This window comes from Melozone crissalis, unplaced genomic scaffold (assembly GCF_028551555.1).
Source record: "Melozone crissalis strain CALT ecotype California unplaced genomic scaffold, PUWL_Pcris_2 ptg000066l_1, whole genome shotgun sequence".
In the NCBI taxonomy this organism is placed as follows: Eukaryota; Metazoa; Chordata; class Aves; order Passeriformes; family Passerellidae; genus Melozone; species Melozone crissalis.
The window spans coordinates 331488-351806 of record NW_026535844.1 but is presented as its reverse complement, the minus strand read 5'-3'; the positions used below and the strand labels follow the sequence as shown (position 1 = coordinate 351806).

The window sequence follows — 20319 nt, the reverse complement described above, 5'->3', positions numbered from 1 at the left end:
CGGTACTGGAAAGGGCGGACGGTGACGCCACATCGCCCCGCCCCTTTCCGGTCACTCCTGAGGCGGCTCCGACTTTTCCCGGCACCGACCCCGGGGCCTGTTCTGGGCCGGACCGGAGCTGGTCCCGGAGCTCCTTCGCCACCGGTGCGTCCCCAGGGTGATCCCAAGGTGACCCCAGTGAGCATGGAGCCCCAAGAGGTGCGACAGGAAGGGGAGGGCAGTGGGGGGTCGGGGGCACACGGGGCGAAAGTGCGGGGTGGCAGATGGGTTTGGGGGGGTGACAAAGGGACAGAGCGGACAGCAGAGCCCTCCAGGAAGGGCACAAAGGGGAGCCCGGGAGGGCACAGGGGTCATCGCAGGAGGCCGTAAGTGCCACCACGTCCCTGACACCTCCCCTGTCCCCTCCCCAGCTGTCCCCGGCCCTGCTGCAACCACAGGTCACCGTGGTGGCCATCCTGGGCGAGCTGCTGGACACCCTGCCCAGCCTGGACGAGATGACTCTGCTCGTGTCCCCACTGCACCTGTACTGGGACCTGATGGACTTCACCAATGAGCTCCGCGACAGCCTGTACCGCATTGATGACACCTGGAGGCACCGTAATTTCATCTCCGATGATGATGACCCCCCCGCCTCCCTGAGCCAGGCCCTGGCCACCCACAAGAGCAGCCCATGCACGCACTGGATCTGTGTGCAAATGAAGGCCTGGAAGTGGCCGCGGTCAGTGGCTGCACTCAAGGACAGGTGGGCCGAGCTTGCCAGGAAGGCCACCAAGCTCCCCAATGCCTGCAGGGATTTGGCCACCAAGGCAGCCGACAGGACGGCCACCGCCACTGCCCGGGCCAGGGAGCTGCAGGCTGTGGCTGCCCGTTATTGGACAGCTCAGGAAAACATGGTGAAGTTTCGTCAGGCCCTGGGCGGGGAGGAGGGGGCTGAGGTGGTGGTCAGGCATGAAGCCCAGGTGAGGAGAGAGGCCATGGTGGCTGCCAGCGAGGCAAGAAGGGCCACCATGGTGAGACAGCGGCTGGAGGTGGCCCTGGGGCTGCTGGAGCGCTTGGTGGCCGCATGTGACGAAGCCACCGCGTTCCCCCGGGAGCTGCAGTGGCGGCTCAGGGACATCAAGGCCGCCCTGGAGGGGACATATGAGGCGCCCCCAAAAGTGTCTGAGGACTTGGTGGCCAAGGTGGCCGTGGCCGAGCGGCTGTGGGAGGCCAACACCCGCCTGGCCAAGGATCACCTGGTGGGGACACTTCAAGACATCATCAAGTTTTATTTCCATGATGGTCCCACCAGCCGCAGTGCCCGTGAGGTGGCCGAGCGGTGCCAAAGAGCCATCGAGGACATCCCAAGGCTCCTTCAATCCCCGGAGTGTCCCCAGAGTGTCCCCAAAGTGTCCCCAGTGAGCATGGAGCCCCAAGAGGTGCGACAGGGGTGAGGGGGTGGGAGAAGAGACAGGGACGGAGGGGACACTGGAGGGGGCAGGGGGCAGTTGGGGATGAAGGTGACACAGACGGTGGTGAATGGGACAGGGGGTCGCAAAGGGCACAGGAGGCAGTGGCAGGATGGCAGGAAAGGGGAAGGTGACAGAGAGGGAAGGGGACTTAAGGTGGAGGGGGCAGAGGGATATGGAGGGCACAGCGGGGTAGGGCACGGGGGGGTGGCAGAAGGAACAAGAGGCTGACAAAGGGACGGAGGGGACAAAGGGAACCCTCGGGAGCAGGGGGCTACCCCAGGAGGCCGTAAGTGCCACCAGGTCCCTGACACCTCTCCTGTCCCCTCCCTAGCTGTCCCTGGCTCTGCTGCAGCCACAGGTCACCGTGGTGGCTATCCTGGGCGAGCTGCTGGCCACCCTGCACAGGCGGGATGAGATGACGCTGCTGCTCATGTCCACAGTGAGCCTGTACCGGGACCTGGAGGACTTCACTAGGGAGCTCCGGGCCACTCTGTATCCCATTGATGGCACCTGGTGGCGCCAGGATGTCCCTGTGGATGATGATGACCCTCCCGTCTCCCTCAGCCAGGCCCTGGCCGCCTACAAGAGCACCCAATGGACCACCTCGTTCCGTGTGGAAATGGAGGTCAGGAAGTGGCTTCGGTCAGTGGATGTACTTGTGGGCAGGAGGGCCGAGCTGGCCAGGAAGGCCACCAAGCTCCACAACACCTGCAGGGTGACGGTCACTGAGGCAGGCTACAGAGCTGCCACTGCCACCGCCCGGGCCAGGGAGCTGCAGGCCACGGCTGCCCGTGATGGGACAGCTCAGGAAAACATGGTGGGGCTGGGTCAGGCCCTGGGCAGGGAGGAGGGGTCCGAGGTGGTGGCCGGGCATGGAGCCTGGGTGAGGAGAGAGGCCAGGGTGGCTGCCAGCAAGGCAACAAGGGCCACCATGGTGAGACAGCGGCTGGAGGCGGCCCTGGGGCTGCTGGAGCGCTTGGTGGCCGCATGTGACGAAGCCACCGCGTTCCCCCGGGAGCTGCAGCGCCTGCTCAGGGACACCAAGGCCACCCTGAAGAGGACAAAGAAGCAGTCCATCAATGTCCCCAATGCCTTGGCGGCCAAGGTGGCCGTGGCCGGGCTGCTGTGGAAGACCAACACCCGCCTGACCAAGGATCACCTGGGGAAGACACTTCCAGACGTCATTGAATTCTTGTTCAATGGTGGTCTTGACAGCCCCAGTGCCTGTGGGATGGCTGAGCGGTGCCAAAGGGCCACTGAGGACATCCCAAGGCTCCTTCGACCCCCGGAGTGTCCCCAGGGTGTCCCCAAGGTGTCCCCATTGAGCATGGAGCTCCAAGAGGTGCAAAAGGGGGGTGGGAGGCGAGGTGGACGGATGGGACACTGGAGAGGGAGGGGGAAATGAGGGATGGAGGGGACACAGGGGTTGGCAGGAGGATACAGGGGGTCACAAAGGGGACCGGAAGGAATGGCAGGAAGGGGGGAGGTTATAGAGGGGTGGATGGGAAACGGGGGGGGATAGGGGCATGGAGGGACTTGAGGGAGAGGGGACACGAGGGCTAGTGGGGGGTGGAAGAGGGGACAGCAGTGGGAGCGAGGGGGGTAGAAGAGGGGACAGCAGAGGGCCAGCAGGTGGCAGAGGGGACAGCTGTGGGGGTAGAGGGTGGCAGAAGGGAGGGCAGAGGAACAGGGGGCGAGAGGGGCTACACGGAGAGGAGCAGGGGTGTGGCAGAGGGGACAAGAGGCTGACAAAGGAACGGAGGTGACAGAGGAGACCCCTCGGGGGCAGGGGGACACCACAGGAGGCCCTAAGTGCCACCAGGTCCCTGACACCTTCCCTATCTCCTCCCCAGCTGTCCCCAGCCCTGCTGCAGCCACAGGTCACTGTGGTGGCCATCCTGGGCGAGCTTCTGGCCACCCTGCCCAGACAGGATGAGGAGATGCTGCCTGTGTCCCCATTGCACCTGTACTGGCACCTGGAGGAATTCACCAATGAGTTCTGGACCACCCTGCACTGTATTGATGACACCTGGAGGCACCAGAATGTCACCGTGAATGGTGATGACCCTGTCACCTCCCTGAGCCAGGCCCTGGCTGCCTACAAGAGCACGCCATGGATCTCCCAGAACCGTGTGACAATGGCAACCAGGAAGTGGCAGGGGTTGGTGGCTGCACTTGTGAACAGCTGGGCCGAGCTGGCCCAGAAAGCCACCGAGCTCCGCAACACCTGGAGGGAGGTGGTCACTGAGGCGGCCGCCGCCCGGGCCAGGGCCCTGCAGGATGAGGTTGCCTGTTATTGGACAGCTCAAGAAAACATGGTGGGGCTGGGTCAGGCCCTGGGCAGGGAGGAGGGGACGGAGGTGGTGGCCGGGCATGAATCCTGGGTGAGGAGAGAGGCCATGGTGGCTGCCGGCGAGGCAACAAGGGCCACCATGGTGAGACAGCGGCTGGAGGCGGCCCTGGGGCTGCTGGAGCGCTTGGTGGCCGCATGTGACGAAGCCACCGCGTTCCCCCGGGAGCTGCAGCGCAGGGTTGGGGACATCGAGGCCGCCTTGAAGGGGACAAATGAGGTGTCCTGTGATGTCCCCAATGCCTTGATTGCCAAGGTGGCTGTGGCCGAGTGGCTGTGGGAGGCCAACACCCGCCTGGCCAAGGATCACCTGGGAGGGACACTTCAAGACATGATCAACTTCTATTATGGTTGTGCTCCTGACAGCCCCCGTTGCCGCGGGGTGGCGGAGTGGTGCCAAAGAGCCATCGAGGACATCCCAAGGCTCCTTCGACCCCCAGAGGGTCCCCAAGGTGTCTCCAAGGTGTACCGAGTGAGCATGGAGCCCCAAGAGGTGCGACGGCGGGGGAGAGAGGGACAGAGGGGACACATGGCAGGGAGAGGAGGCACGGGGGGGTGGAGGGGACAGTGGAGGATGGAGGGGACAGGGGTTGCAAAGGGGACAGGAGGGAGTGGCAAGAAGTGGGGAGGTGACAGAGAAGGGGAGAGGACACGCGGAGGAATGGGACAGTAGAGGATGGGGAGGACACGGGAGGATGGGGACATGCGAGGTGGCATGGGCTATTGGTGTGGTGGTAGAGGGTGGCAGAGTGGTGACAGTGCGGGCAGGGGGGTGGCAGAGGGGCAGGGGGCAGGAGAGGCTAAGAGGGGAGGGGCAGGGGGTAGCAGAGGGAACAAGAGGTTGACGGACAGAAGGGAGAAAGGGGATCCCTCGGGGGCAGGGGTCCGCCTCAGGAGGCCTATGTGCCACCTGTCCCTGACACCTCTCCTGTCCCCTCCCCAGCTGTCCCCAGCCCTGCTGCAGCCACAGGTCACTGTGGTGGCCATCCTGGGCGAGCTGCTGGCCACCCTGCCCAGTCTGGACACGATGATGATGCTGCTCCTGTCTCCAAGCTGCCTGTACTGGGACCTGATTGACTTCACCAGGGAGCTCCAGACCACCTTGTATCGCTTTGATGCCGCCTGGTGGTGCCGCAGTGTCAGGTTCAATGACGATGACCCTCCCACCTCCCTGAGCCGGACCCTGGCTGCCTACAAGAGCACCAGATGGACCACCTGTTTCCATGTAAGACGGGCGACCAGCAAGTGGCAGCGGTCACTGTCTATGCTCATGAACAGCTGGGTCCAGCTGGCCAGGGAGGCCACCGAGCTCTGCAACACCTGCAGGGATTTGGCCACCAAGGCGGCCGACAGGGCGGCCACCGCCGCCGCCACCGCCCGGGCCAGGGCCCTGCAGGATGAGGCTGCCCGTTATTGGACAGCTCAGGAAAACATGGTGAAGTTTCGTCAGGCCCTGGGCGGGGAGGAGGGGGCTGAGGTGGTGGTCAGGCATGAAGCCCAGGTGAGGAGAGAGGCCATGGTGGCTGCCAGCGAGGCAAGAAGGGCCACCATGGTGAGACAGCGGCTGGAGGTGGCCCTGGGTCTGCTGGAGCGCTTGGTGGCCGCATGTGACGAAGCCACCGCGTTCCCCCGGGAGCTGCAGTGGCGGCTCAGGGACGTCAAGGCCGCCCTGGAGGGGACATATGAGGCGCCCCCAAAAGTGTCTGAGGACTTGGTGGCCAAGGTGGCCGTGGCCGAGCGGCTGTGGGAGGCCAACACCCGCCTGGCCAAGGATCACCTGGTGGGGACACTTCAAGACATCATCAAGTTTTATTTCCATGATGGTCCCACCAGCCGCAGTGCCCGTGAGGTGGCCGAGCGGTGCCAAAGAGCCATCGAGGACATCCCAAGGCTCCTTCAACCCCTGGAGCGTCCCCAGAGCATCCCCAGGGTGTCCCCAGAGACTATGGAGATTGAAGAGGTGCGACCGGGGGAGGGGGGAGAGAAGAAATGAGAGAGAGGGGACCCTGGGGTGGAGGGGGCAATGGGGAATGGAGGGATCAGGGGGGGATGGCAGGAGGGGACAGGGTAACAAAGGAGACAGGAGGGAGTGGCAGGAAGGGGGGAGGTGACAGAGAGGGGGAGGGGAAACAGGGGAGGAGGGGGCAGTGGGGGATGGGGAGGACATGGTGTGGGGAGAGAGGACGCAGGGGCTGCCAATGGGTGGCAGAGGGGACAGCAGTGGGGGCAGGGGGTGGCAGAGGGAACAAAATGCTGACAAAGGGATGGAGGGGACAAAGGGGACCCTGGGAGGGCACTGGGGCCACCCCAGGAGGCCGTAAGTGCCACGAGGTCCCTGACACCTCCCCTGTCCCCTCCCCAGCTCTCCCTTGCCTTGCTGCAGCCACAGATCACCGTGGTGGCCACCCTGTGTGAGCTGCTGGCCACCCTGCCCAGGCAGGACGAGGAGATGCTGCTGCCCATGTCCCCAGAGGGCCTGTACTCAGACCTAAAAAATTTCACCAGAGAGCTGCGGGAGAGGTTGTACTATATTGATGACACCTGGTGGCGCCGCGATGTCACCTGGGATTATGATGACCCTCCCGCTTCCGATGATGATGATGATGATGATGATGATGATGATGACTCTTACACCTATGATGGTGATGACCCCCCTACCTCCCTCAGCCAGGCCCTGGCTGCCTATGAGAGCACCCCATGGACGCGCTGCAATCGTGTGACAATGGAGGCCAGTAAATGGCAATTCTCAGTGTCTGTGCTTGTGAACAGCTGGGCCGAGCTGGCCAGGAAGGCCTCCAAGCTCCGCAAAGCCTGCAGGAAGATGGCCACCAAGGCAGCCGACAGGGCAGCCACCGCCACCAGCCGGGCCACGGAGCTGCAGGCCATGGCTGCCCGTTATGGGACAGCTCAGGAAAACATGGTGGAGCTGGGTCAGGCCCTGGGCAGGGAGGAGGGGACGGAGGTGGTGGCCGGGCATGAATCCTGGGTGAGGAGAGAGGCCAGGGTGGCTGCCAGCAAGGCAAGAAGGGCCACCATGGAGAGAGAGCGGCTGGAGGCGGCCCTGGGGCTGCTGGAGCGCTTGGTGGCCGCGTGTGACGAAGCCACCACGTCCCTCAGAGAGCTGCAGCGCAGGGTTGGGGACATCAGGGCTGCCCTGAAGGGGATAAATGAAGCATCCTCCAATGTCCCCAAAGACTTGGTGGCCAAGGTGGCCGTGGCTGAGCGGCTGTGGGAGGCCAACGCCCGCCTGGCCAAGGATCACCTGGTGGGGGCACTTGACGACATCATCACCTTCAATTGCCATTTTCGTGTTCTCAGCTTTGCCGATGAGGTGGCTGAGCAGGTGGCCGAGCGGTGCCAAAGAGCCATCAAGGACATCCCAAGGCTCCTTCGATACCGGGATCATCCCCAAGGTGTCCCCAAGGTGTCCCCAATGACTATGGAGCTCCAAGAGGTGCGATGTTGGAGGGAGAGGGAATCAGAGTGGACACTGGAGGGGTAGAGGCCAATGAGGGATGGGAGTCACAGGGGGGAGGGGACACGAGTGCTGGCAGGGGGTGGCAGAGTGGACAGTGGGGGGTGGCAGGGGCTGCGACTGTGGTAGTAGGGCGTGGCAGAGGGGACTGCAGAGGGGCAGAGGGCGGGAAGGGCTATGAGGGAAGGGGCAGGGGGTGGCAGAGGGAACAAGAGGCTGACAAAAGGATGGGGGGAACAAAGGGGACCCCAGGAGGCCGTAAGTGCCACGAGGTCCCTGACACTTCCCCTGTCTCCTCCTCAGCTTTTCCCGGCCCTGATGCAGCCACAGGTCACTGTCGTGGCCATCCTGGGTGAGCTGCTGGCCAACCTGCCCAGGTGGGACTGGGAGGTGCCCGTGTCCCTTCAGTGTCTGCACTGGGACCTGGAGGAATACTCCAGGGATCTCCGGGCCACCCTGCACTGCACTGAAGACACCTGGTGGCACAACATTGTCACCTCTGATGATGATGGACCTATCACCTCCCTTAGCCAGGCCCTGGCCGCCTTCAGGAGCACCCCATGGCCCCCTCAGAACCGTGTGACAATGGCAGCCAGCAAGTGGCAGCAGTCGGTGGCTGTGCTTGTGGACAGCTGGGCCCAGCTGGCCAGGAAAGCCACCCAGCTCCACAACACCTGGAGGGAGGTGGCCACCGAGGCGGCGGACAGGGTGGCCACCGCCACTGCCCAGGCCAGGGAGCTGCAGGACGAGGCTGCTCGTTATGGGACAGCTCAGGAAAACATGGTGGAACTGGGTCAGGCCCTGGGCAGGGAGGAGGGGGCTGAGGTGGTGGCCGGGCAGGAAGCCCAGGTGAGGAGAAAGGCCAGGGTGGCTGCCAGAGAGGCAACAAGGGCCACCATGGTGAGACAGTGGCTGGAGGTGGCCCTGGGGCTGCTGGAGCGCTTGGTGGCCGCGTGTGACGAAGCCACTGCGTTCCCCCGGGAGCTGCAGCGCAGGGTTGGGGCCATTGAGGCCGCCCTGAAGGGGACAAATGTGGCGTCCCCCGATGTCCCCGAGGACTTGGTGGCCAAGGTGGCTGTGGCCGAGTGGCTGCGGGAGGCCAACGCCCGCCTGGTCAAGGATCAGCTGGAGGGGGCACTTAATGACATCAATGCGTTCTATTACGGTTATGGTCCCAACAGCCCCCATTACCGCGGGGTGGCCGAGCGGTGCCAAAGAGTCATCAAGGACATCCCAAGGCTCCTTCGACCCCCAGAGTGTCCCCAGAGCGTCCCCAGGGTGTCCCGAGTGGGCATGGAGCCCCAAGAGGTGCGAGGGGGGGATGGGGGGGATAGAGAGTCGGACAGAGGGAACACTGGGGGGAGCAGAGGGGGCAGTGGAGGATGGGGGGGTCACGGGGGTGTCAGGAGGGGACAGGGGGTCACAAAGGGGACAGGAGAGAGTGGCAGGAAGTGGGGAGGGGACAGGTGGAGGGAGCACGGGGGTGGAGGGGACAGTGGGGGATGGGAGGGATGCGGCGTGGTAGGGACAGAGGGGGTGCCAGAGGGGAAAGTGGGGGGTGGCAGGGGCTACAATGTGGTGGTAGGGAGTGGCAGACGGGACAGCATAGGGGCAGGGAGTGACAGAGGGGACACTAGTGGGGGCAGGGTGGTGGCAGAGGGGACAGCAGTAGGGGCAGGGGGTGGGAGGGACTATGAGGGGAGGGGCAGAGGATGGCAGAGGGAACAGGAGGCTGACAAAGGGATGGAGGGGACAAAGGGGACCCTGGGAGGGCACTGGGGCCACTCCAGGAGGCCGTAAGTGCCACGAGGTCCCTGACACCTCCTCTGCCCCATCCCCAGCTGTCCCCGGCCCTGCTGCAGCCACAGGTCACCATGGTGGCCATCATGGGCGAGTTGCTGGCCACCCTGCCCAATCTGAATGAGGAGATGCTGCTGGTGTCCCCAGGGTGCCTGTACTGGCAACTGGAGGAATTCACCTCGGATCTCTGGGTCACCCTGTACCGCACTGATGCCACCTGGTGTTGCCGCAATGTCACCTCCAATGATGATGACCGTCTCACCTCCCTGAGCCAGGCCCTGGCTGCCTACAAGAGCACACCATGGACTACCTGGGATGATGTGACAATGGTGGCCAGCAAGTGGCAGCGGTCGGTGTCTATGCTCATGTACAGCTGGACCGAGCTGGCCATGAAGGCCACCGAGCTGTGCAACACCTGGAAGGAGGTGGCCACTGATGCGGCTGACAGGGTGGCCTTCTACACCGCCCGGGCCAGGGCCCTGCAGGACGAGGCTGCCCGTTATGGGACAGCTCAGGAAAATATTGTAGAGCTGGGTCAGGCCCTGGGCAGGGAGGAGGGGGCTGAGGTGGTGGCCAGGCATGAAGCTTGGGTGAGGAGGGAGGTCAAGGTGTCTGCCAGCGAGGCAACAAGGGCCACCATGGAGAGGCAGCAGGCAGGGGTGGCCCTGGGGCTGCTGGAGCGCTTGGCGGCCGCGTGTGACGAAGCCACCGCGTTCCCCCGGGAGCTGCAGCGCCTGCTCAGGGACATCGAGGGCACCCTGAAGGAGACAAATGAGGCGTCTCCTGATGTCCCCAAGGACTTGGTGGCCAAGGTGGCCGACGCCGAGCGGCTGTGGGAGGCGAATGCCCGCCTGGCCAATGATCACCTGGCAGAGACAGTTCGAGACATCATCAAGTTCTTGTTCCCTGGTGGTCCCGCCAGCCTCAGTGCCCGTGAGGTGGCTGAGCGGTGCCAAAGAGCCATCGATGATATCCCAAGGCTCCTTCGACCCCTGGAGTGTCCCCAAGGTGTCCCCAAGGTGTCCCCAGTGACCATGGAGCTCCAAGAGGTGCAACAGGGGGGTGGGGGGGGGCTGGAGAGGGGGGACAGTGGGGACACTGGGGGGGGAGGGGGCAGTTGGGGATGGGGAGGTCACAGGGGTGGCGGGAGGGGACAGGGGATCCCAGAGGGTATAGGAGGGAGTGGCAGGAAGGTGGGCAGTGACAGGAGAGGGGACACTGGCAGAGAAGGGGCTGTGGGAAATGGGGGGGACATGGGGTGGTGGGGACACAGGGGCTGGCGGGCAGTGGCAGAGGGGACAGTGGGGGGTGGCAGGGGCTATGAGTGTGGTGGTAGGGGGTTGCAGAGGGGACGGCAGTGGGGGCAGGGGGTTGCAGAGGGGACAGCAGAGGGGACAGCAGAGGGGCGGGGGGCGGGAGGGACTACAAGGGGAGGGACAGTGGGTGGTAGAGGAAGCAAGAGGCTGACAAAGGGATGGAGGGAACAAAGGAGACTACTCAGGAGCATGGGGCCACCCCAGGAGGCCGCAAATTCCACGAGGTCCCTGACACCTCCCCTGTTCTCTGCCCAGCTGTCCCCGGCCCTTCTGCAGCCACAGGTCACTGTCGTGGCCATCCTGGGTGAGCTGCTGGCCACCCTGCCCAGTGAGGATGAGATTAATCTGCTGTTCACGTGTCCAAGTGACTTTTACAGGGACCTGGAGGTCCTCACCTGGAAGCTCCGGGACACCCGGCACTGCATTGAAGACTGGAGGCACTGCACTGTCACCTGGGATGATGATGACCCTGTCACCTCCCTTAGCCAGGCCCTGGCTGCCTGGGAGAGCACCCCAGGGATGTCCCAGAAGCGTGCGACAGTGGCAGCCAGGAATTGGCAGGGGTTGGTAAATGCGCTTGTGAACAGCTGGGCCCAGCTGGCCAGGATAGCCACCAAGCTCCCCAATGCCTGCAGGGATTTGGCCACCAAGGCAGCCGACAGAGCAGCCACCGCCACCGCCCGGGCCAGGGAGCTGCAGGACGAGGCTGCTCATTATGGGACAGCTCAGGAAAATATGGTGGAGCTCAGTCAGGCCCTGGGCGGGGAGGAGGGGGCTGAGGTGGTGGCCGGGCACGAATCCTGGGTGAGGAGAGAGGCCATGGTGGCTGCCAGCGAGGCAAGAAGGGCCACCATGGTGAGACAGCGGCTGGAGGTGGCCCTGGGGCTGCTGGAGAGCTTGGTGGCCGCATGTGACGAAGCCACCGCGTTCCCCCGGGAGGTGCAGCGCCTGCTGAAGGCCATCAAGGCTGCCCTGAAGGGGACAAATGAGGCGTCCTCCAAAGTCTCTGAGGACTTGGTGGCCAAGGTGGCCGTGGCCGAGCAGCTGTGGGAGGCCAACGCCCGCCTGGCCAAGGATCACCTGGAGGGGACACTTCAAGGCAGTATTGATTTCTATTTCAATGGTGATGGTCCCACCAGCCCCAGTGCCTGTGGGGTGGCTGAGCAATGCCAAAGAGCCATGGAGTACATCGCAAGGCTCCTTCGACCCCCAGAGCATCCCCAGAGTGTCTCCAAGGTGTCCCCAGTGAGCATGGAGCTTCAAGAGGTGGGACAGAGGGGACACTGTAGGGGGAGGGGACGGGGACACGGAGCGGTGGGAGCAATGGGCAATGGAGGGGACATGGGGGTGGCAAGAGGGCACAGGGGGTCGCAAAGGTGGTGGGGGGAGTGGCAGGAAAGGGGGACGGGACAGAGGGATAGAGGACAAAGCGTGGGGAGGGGGCAGTTGTGGATGAGGGGGACACGGGGTGGGGAGACATGGGAGCTGGCAGGGGGTGGCAGAAGGAACCACAGAGGGAGGCAGGTGCTATGAGTGTGGTGATCGGGGGTGGCAGAGGGTACAAGGGGGTGACAAATAGACAGTGGGGACAGCAGAGCCCTTAAGGGAGTGGACAAGGGGGATCCTGGGAGAGAACCGGGGCCACCGCAGGAGGCCATTAGTGCCACCAGGTCCCTGACACCTCCTTGTCCCCTCCCAAGCTGTCTCCGGCCCTGCTGCAGCCAGAGGTCACTGCCGTGGCCATCCTGGGTGAGCTGCTGGCCAGTCTGCCTAGGCGGGTTGAGGAGATGAATCTGCACGTCCCAAAGTGCCTGTACTGGGACCTGGAGAATTTCACCAGCAACCTTCGCTTCACCCTGTTCTGCACTGATAACACCTGGTGGCGCCACAGTGTCACCTCTGGTGATGATGACCCTGTCACCTCCCTCAGCCGGGCCCTGGCTGCCTGTGAGAGCACCCGAGGGACCACCTGGGACAATGTGACAAAGGCGGCCAGCGAGTGGCAGTGGTTGGTTTCTGTGCATGTGAACAGCTGGGCCGAGCTGGCCATGAAGGCCACCAAGCTTCGCAACGCCTGCAGGGACGTGGTCACTGAGGCGGCCGACAGGGAGGCCTCTGCCACTGCCTGGGCAAGGGACTTGCAGGCCCTGGCTGCCCGTGATGGGACAGCTCAGGAAAACATGGTGGAGCTGAGTCAGGCCCTGGTCAGGGAGGAGGGGGCCGAGATGGAGGACAGGTATGAAACCCAGGTGAGGAGAGATGCCAGGGTGGCTGCCAGAGAGGCAACAAGGGCCACCATGGAGAGACAGCAGGCAGAGGCGGCCCTGGGTCTGCTGGAGCGCTTGGTGGCCGCTTGTGACGAAGCCACCGCGTTCCCCCGGGAGCTGCAGCACCTGCTCTGGGACACCAAGGCCGCCCTGAAGGGGACAAGTGAAGCATCCCCCAATGTCCCCGAGGACTTGGTGGCCAAGGTGGCCATGGCCGAGCAGCTGTGGGAGGCCAAGAGGCATCTGGCCAAGGATCACCTGCTGGAGGCAGTTCCAGGCACCAGCAAGTTCTATTTCACTGGTCGTCCCGCCAGCCCCAGTGCCTGTGGGGTGGCCGAGCGGTGCCAAAGAGCCATCGAGGACATCCCAAGGCTCCTTCGACCCCCACAGCATCCCCACAGCGTCCCCAGTGTGTCCCCAGTGAGCGTGGAGCTCCATGAGGTGCGGTGGGGGGGAGGGGGTGGAGAGGGGAACAGAGGGGACACTGGGGAGGAGGTGACAGGGAGGGGGAGGGCTAATGGGGCGTGGAGGATGGGGGGGACACCGGGGGATGAGGACAGGAGGGATGGCAGAAGGAACAGCAGGGGGTGGCAGGGACTGTGAGTGTGGTGGCAGGGGATGGCATAGGGGACAGCAGTTGGGGCTGGGGGTGGCAGAGGGGACAGGGGATGACAGAGGGGACTGCAGAACTCTCCAAGGGTGGGACAAAGGGGACCCCAGGAGGGCACAGGGGCCACTGCAGGAGGCGACAAATGCCACCAGCTCCCTGACATTTCCCCTGTCTCCTCCTTAGCCATCCCCTCCCCAGCTGCTGGAGGCTCTGGTGTCCGTGGTGGCCACTCTGGGTGAGGTGACAGCCACTGTGACCGGGCCACGCAGGGGCGTACGGCGCTGTGTGCCCCCAAAGTTGCTGCATGGGGCCCTGAGGATCTTCACCTGGAGCCTCCGTAAGGCCCTGGAACACCCCGGTGTAAGCTCCCTGGATGACCCTGGTGTCCCCTCCCTGGGCCAGGCCCTGGCCACCCTCGGGGCCACCCCTGGGGCCACCTGGGCCGATGTGAGAGCCGCGGGCAGTGCCTGGCGGGAGTTGGTGTCTGCATGTGAGGAGAGATGGAAACAGCTGGTCGAGGAGATCACCAAGCTCCGTGATGCCTGCGAGGACGCGGCCCTCGCCTGGGCCAGGGACCAGCAGGACAAGGCCACCCGCAGGGGGACAGCTGGGGACAACCTGGCAGCCACAGCCCAGCAGCTGATGGTGGCCCTGGACAGGGATGAGGAGGCCTCGGCAGGGGCCACGCGCAGTGACCAGGTGGTGGCGGCCACCAATGAGGCCATGGGAGAGGCTGTGGTGGCCCCCAGGCCGGTGAGGGTGGCCATCAGGAGGAGACATTGGGCAGAGGTGGCCCTGGAGCCGCTGCAGCGCTTGGTGGATGTGTGTGACAGAGCCACTGAGTTTATCAGTTACATGGAGTGCCAGCTCGGGGACATCGAGGCTGCCCTGGAGGGGAGAAAGGAGGCATCCCCCGATGTCCCCGAGGACTTGGTGGCCAAAGTGGCCAAGGCTGAGCAGCTGTGGGAGGCCAGCACCCGCCTGTTCAAGCATCACCTGCTGGGGACACTTGGGGACACCCACGACCTCCTCTTGAGTCCCTATGGTGGCCGTGGTGGCCCCAATGGCCCTGCCAGCCGTGCGGTGGCTGAGCGGTGCCAAAAAGCCATCGAGGACATCCCAAGGCTGCTTCAGGACAGTGACATCATCACTGCAACGTCATCGCGGCAGTAACGTCATTGGGGACATCGCTGCGGTCACCTGTGCCCTCTCCGTGCTGTAATTGAGACAAGTCTGGGGAAGTTTTTGGGAATTTTCATTGAAATTGCCCCAAATCCTGATGGGAATTCCTGGCGTGACATCACTGGGGACACTCAGGGACAGGGGTGAAAGTGTCCCCTCAAGAGCTTCCAGCTTTCCACTGTGCCTGCAGCAGAGCCAGGGTATAAATGACAATCTAGTAATTGGCTTCTGCAATTCTGCATTGGCTTCTGCACTTTTGTATTGCCTTTTGCACTTTTGTATTGCCTTTTACACATTGTTATTGATCACCAGAAATTTGATATAGTATTTGATACTGATATTGATTATTGATGATTCCTTGTAGCTGCTGGTTGGTGCAATATTATCTATCAGTTCATGTGTGCACTGTACAGCCTATTAATAAATAAACAAATAAATATCCTCTATATAAATCAGCCTGGGCTGATCTGAACTCTGTTTTAGTCCAAGTACATGGCCCCATTGAGGGATGAGTGGTCAATAAATTCATCCCAATGTTCCTTGAGGGGAGCACAGCCAGGGAGCTGCTTCAGGACGCTGTCACTGAGATATTTCCCCTTGAAAACCCTGGGTGGGATGGAAATACATCTGTGCAGATGGCAAAATTAAAATGATATCAAAGCCTCATGGAATGTGGGTTAAAACTGGGGGCTCTAATGTTGTAAATTGGAAAAAGCTTTATCAAGTGAGGCAAAATTATGATGAATCACCCACTGATTTTTAAAACAGGTGACTGCCATCAAATATACTGATCTATATAGTGAATCAGCTGATGGTAAAGCACACCTGCTTTTGTTTTGTGTGGGTCAGGCTTCAAATGATATAAGAAGAAAAGATAAAGGGAGTTGAAGACATGGATAAACTCCTGGAGGTTGCCTGGAAGGTGTTTTGAGACAGAGGCCCAACTGAAAGAGTTAATCCCAGCCTAGCAAGAAGGCAACTCCGGAAAAGTCACCCAAGAAAGCTTCCCCTATGGAGAAGGCTCAGAGTGCATCCTGTAAAAAATGGGGCCATTGGAAAAACGACTGTCCAGTGCTGAAAGAAAAATCATCAGTCCCTGTTGTAGCAGGGGTCCCCAGTGGGGAATAATGAGCATTGACTCCATGATTGCAGCAGGCTGATCAATCCCTTTTTTGTACCATCCTTTACTACTAAGAAAAACCCATGGCCCTTGCCAGACAGTCACAACACACATGCAGATCCAATTGGTCAATCAAGCCAAACAACCATTGCCAGTGGCCAGTTGTTCTGGTTTGAAAGTAAAACCAGTGAGAGACTCCAAGTCAGAAATACAAGTTTTTACACAAAGGGAAAAAACCCCAAAATACATGAACCACAAAAGAAAAAAATATATAAATGTATAATGCACATAATAATGAACACAAAAGATATATAGATGTATAGATATATATATAGATATATATAAAATACAGAATGAAACCTTACACACAGATCTCATTAAAATTAGGTCTCTTTGTGGTACACAAGGGGTTTCCTCGTCCTTCTGCATTACCCACCCACAGTAACCAGGTCCTTGAGGCAAAATGTTGGTGCCCTACGTTGGGCGCCAAAATTATGTTCTGGTGTGAAAGCAAAACCAGTGGGAGACTCCAAGTCAGAAATACAATTTATTAGGAAAAGGGAAAAAAACCCCAAAACACATGCAATAATACAAAATAAAACTACTGACAGAGTCAGAATATATCCTGACACCCTGCTGCTTAGGGCACTGGTAGCAGTTCAGATGAAAGGTCTTGTTGAAGTCGTGATCCTGTAGAAAAGATCTGATAGCGCTTGTCCTCTGGAAACCAGTGGGTAAGGGCTGCCTGTTCTGTCCCAAAGCCCAGATTATATCCAGGTGGGGATGCTGAGCTCCTTCCCCCTGAGTGGAGCATCTCCCAATGGGCTGATATTCTTCTGAGTCATGATTGGTCCTTGATTGCCCATCAAACAGAAATGGCTCCTGGAGGGAGTTATCTCTGAGTCATGATTTCAATTAATTAAGCCTCACTAAGATAGTGAGCTTCCTTTGCAACTGTCTCTGAAAAAATTAGTGAGTAGAAGAGCTGGACAATTTTAGTTTTATTTTGGAAAATATTGATGCTGTTTCGACAATTATTTTTTTCCTTTCCTGCCTGCTTCACTTGCTCCCTGCTCTGATTTTCTCTGAAAAGCAATATTGTGTTTACCTAGTAACAATGGCAGGTAAGTTGTTCCCAGCTGTCAAACAGGAAATTACAATTTCTATGTGACCTGGAAAGATTTCACAGTAACATCTTTTTTGGTGTCGGATTGGAAGGTTGGGGAAGCTGGGAGCAATCAGTGAGATTTTGATCGGGAGCTGCTGCTCAGTGCATGGAATTGATGGATTCATGTAGGGGGATAGAATATAAGTAAATAAAGGTAATGGAGAAAGTAATCTTACCCCTGAAGAGCTGCAGCTGAGCCAATTATTAGAGATTTGGAGAAGGCCTGATTTTAACAGGCCACAGCTATAGCTTAATGAGCCTTAATTGGTCTTATCCTAGGGCAAGCTATGACAGCTCCAGAGCTCAGCCCCCAAGGGGACTGAGTGCCAGAGGCCAGCTCGCTCAGACCAAGGCTGCGGGTCAGCCCCTAGCAAGCAGGGGAATATTCAGCTCTTATAGTGATTAGCCAGCTCTTATGATTTCAGCTTTGCTTGCTAGGTAGCTTGCCCTTGGCTTGAGGCTCCAGCAGACGGTAGAGAGAGGAGAAGGAGAAGACGCCGGCTGTTCCACGAGTATGGCTTTATTGGAGGGGTCCGTGAAGGGTCTCAGCTCTTCTTCTTCCAAGTTAGTAGGGGTACGGTATGCTACTTTTATAGCCTTGGCCCAGTTCCAGTCTTGACCAATGGCAAAGGTTAGAGTGATCATAAGTGACCAATAGTAGGGTTAACAAGATATTGCCTTACATGGTTTTAGGGATAAGTTACAGGGCGGATGTCCCTGGAGTCAGGAAGCTTCTTTGCTGCTGTGTCAGCATTTCTATTATTCAGATTCTCCTGGCTAAACTTGTGGGTTTCACTACAGTAGCCCATAAGAAGAGTGTTATAAAAGAGTGTATTGGTTGGCTGAGGGAACTGGAATCAGTTGGCTGCTGCGAGGAATAGGAAGAGTCAGTGCCTGGAGGAGCTGCCTACAAGAGACATCAAGGAGGTACGAAACTCTAGCGATATGAAACCTTTGCAATGTAATGACAATAGAAATCTTGCACTATAATGACAACAGGTTCATTACAGGAGATCAGGAAAAACCATAAACCAATGCCCCTCCCGGTGCCAGCAAGCTCTTGGGGATGGGAATAGAATACATTCTATATTGGAACCTAGGACAGGGCCATTAACTAATAATTCTCTGCTGCTAATGGGTAATTAATTATTGATTACCTGCTGTTCATGGGCCATTATTCTAAATTCTCTGCTGTTAATGGGCCATACAGTATCACTGCATGGATGATGGGATTACATCATCCCGTTGGGAGATGCTCCGCCCAAGGAGAGGAGCCAAGCATTCCTACCTGGATGGAATCTGAGGTTGAAACACCACAGCAGCCTTTGCCACTGCAATTCCCAGAGGAGCAGCTTTCTTCTTACTTTTACTTTATTTTTTTGTCTTTTTTTATTATTGTTATTTTTGACTTTATTATTTTTATTCTTATTTTTACTTTGTTTTTATATAGTTTTAAATTATTTTTAATTTTTATTACTTTTTTATTTTGTCATTCATTTTATTTCTATCTTATTTATATTTTTATTTCTATCATTAGATAATTTATTTTAATTTTTTAATTTTATTTTTATCTAATTTTTATTTTTATTTCTATCCTTTATAATTCATTACTTTGTTTTATTTTTATTTCTATCTTTTTAATTTTTATTATTTCATTTTGCTTTTATTATTGTATATTTTATTTTATTTTTATTCTTCGTTTTATTTTTCTCTTATTTTTGTTTTTATCCTTTTATTATTTACTACTTTTATTTTTATATTTTATTTTATTTTTACCTCATTTTTTTCTGGCTTTATTTTTATTCTTATTGCTATTTTTATTCTTATTTTTGTTTCTTTACTTCTTTTAATTTTAATATTTTATTTTATTTATTTCCCTTCCCAAATTAAGAACAGTTATTCCTGCTCCCGTATCTTTGCCTGAGAGCCTTTTAATTTCAAATTTATAACAATTCAGAGGGAGGGGGTTCACATTTTCCATTTAGGGGGTCTCCTGCCTTCCTCAGCACACACCTGTCTGTTCAAACCAAGATACACCAAAATACCCCAAAATTCCACCAAAACACCATAACACACCACAAAATTACACCAAATCACCCTAAAAATTGCACCGAAATACGCTGAAATCCCATCAGGGACCCTGAAATTGCACCAAATTACCACAAAATTACACCAAAATACCCCAAAAGCTCATCAGGAACCCCAAAATTACACTGAAATACCCCAAAATCTAGTCAGTGATCCCAAAAATCCCCCAAATCTGTTCATGGACCCCAAAATGACCCCAAATTCCCGCAAAATTGCCCCAAATCCAGTCAGGGACCCACAAAATCCACTCAGGGGCCCCCCAACATCCCCTCAGGATGCCCCAAACCCAGTCGGGAACCCCCAAGATACCTCAAACCCCCTCAGGACCACCAAAATCCCTCAGGACACCCCAAAATCCCCACCAAAAACTTCCTCAGAACGCTGCCAAGTCCCCTCACCACCTCAGGACCCCCTCAGGACCCCCAGATCTCCCTCAGTGTCCCCCTCAAAACTACTCAGGACCCTCAAAAATCTCAGAATCCATGCAGATTCCCTCATGACGCCCCCAAATCCCCTCAGGACCTGCCAATCCCTTCACAACCCCCCAAAATTCCCTAAACCCCCTCAAGATCCCCCCCAGATCTCCCCAAACCCCATCAGGACCCTCAATTCTCTCTCAGAACCTGCCAAAATCCACCGTAAAACCCTTCACAACCTGCCCAGTTCTCCCTCAGGACCCCCCAAAGACCCTCAGGACCTTCCAGATACTCTCAGGATCCCCCAAATCCCCTCAGGATCCTCAATTCTCCCTCTAACCCCCCAAAATCCCCTCACAACCCTTCCAACCCCCTGATGACTCCACATGTCCCCTCAGGACCCCCTGTTCACCCCTCACAACCGCCCAAGCTCCCCTCAGAACCCCCAGTTCTCACTCAGGACCCCCCAAATCCCCTCAGGATTCCCCAAAACCTCTCATGACCCCTCACATCCCCTCAGGACGCCCCAAACCCCCTCAGTTCCCCCTCAGTACCCCCAAGGCCCCTGACATCCCCTCAGTCCCCTCACAAACCCCCTCCAAGCCCCCACAGTACTCCCCAGATCCCCTCAGGACCACCCGTTCTCCTTGAGGACCCCAATTCTCCCTCACGACACCCCCAAACCCCCTCAAGACCGCCCAAATCACATCAGATCCTCTCAAATCCCCTCAGGAAGCCCAAATCTCCCTCAGGACCCCCCAACCCCCCCCAACGCCCGCAATTCCCTCAAAATCCTCCCAGCCCCCTCCTCATCGCTCCCGCCCCCCGCTCCCGGTGCTGACCGCGGGGGGGTCGCCCATCTCGCGCTGCCGGGGGGGGTCTCGGGGCTCCCTCGGCGCCCCCAAATTCCCGCCCCGCCCCCTTCCCCCGCGGCCTCAGCCCCGCTCCGCCGCCGCTGGGCCCCACCGGGACCACAATGCCCACAATGCACCGCGGTTCTGCCGGAAGCGGCCGCCGACACTGCCCCGGGGGAAACTTCCGCCAGTACTTCTGCCGGGCGCGGCTTTTGAGTGATC

General features: G+C 58.6%; 1 protein-coding gene across 1 annotated transcript; it reads left to right on the top strand.

Moving 5' to 3' along the window:
* Positions 1 to 494: 494 nt before the first annotated feature.
* On the top strand, positions 495 to 20317 carry LOC128945549 (uncharacterized). Its single transcript, XM_054289296.1, has 16 exons — positions 495 to 742; positions 1857 to 2166; positions 2470 to 2693; positions 3379 to 3769; positions 3971 to 4294; positions 4745 to 5302; positions 5573 to 5761; positions 6164 to 6691; positions 7058 to 7255; positions 7580 to 8584; positions 9118 to 10125; positions 10648 to 11087; positions 12167 to 12641; positions 13453 to 13606; positions 13949 to 14211; positions 20045 to 20317. The coding sequence occupies exons 1-16, from the start codon at positions 495 to 497 to the stop codon at positions 20315 to 20317; spliced, it is 6588 nt and encodes a 2195-aa protein (XP_054145271.1).
* Positions 20318 to 20319: the final 2 nt, after the last annotated feature.

Excerpts from the sequence above, each read along its gene's own strand:
- LOC128945549 (XM_054289296.1), top strand. The coding sequence starts at position 495 with ATGACTCTGCTCGTGTCCCCACTGCACCTGTACTGGGACCTGATGGAC. Across the intron at positions 4,295-4,744 it reads TGAGCATGGAGCCCCAAGAG|CTGTCCCCAGCCCTGCTGCA; the intron begins GTGCGACGGCGG and ends TCCCCTCCCCAG. Across the intron at positions 14,212-20,044 it reads CCGAGGACTTGGTGGCCAAA|CCCCCTCCTCATCGCTCCCG; the intron begins GTGGCCAAGGCT and ends AAATCCTCCCAG.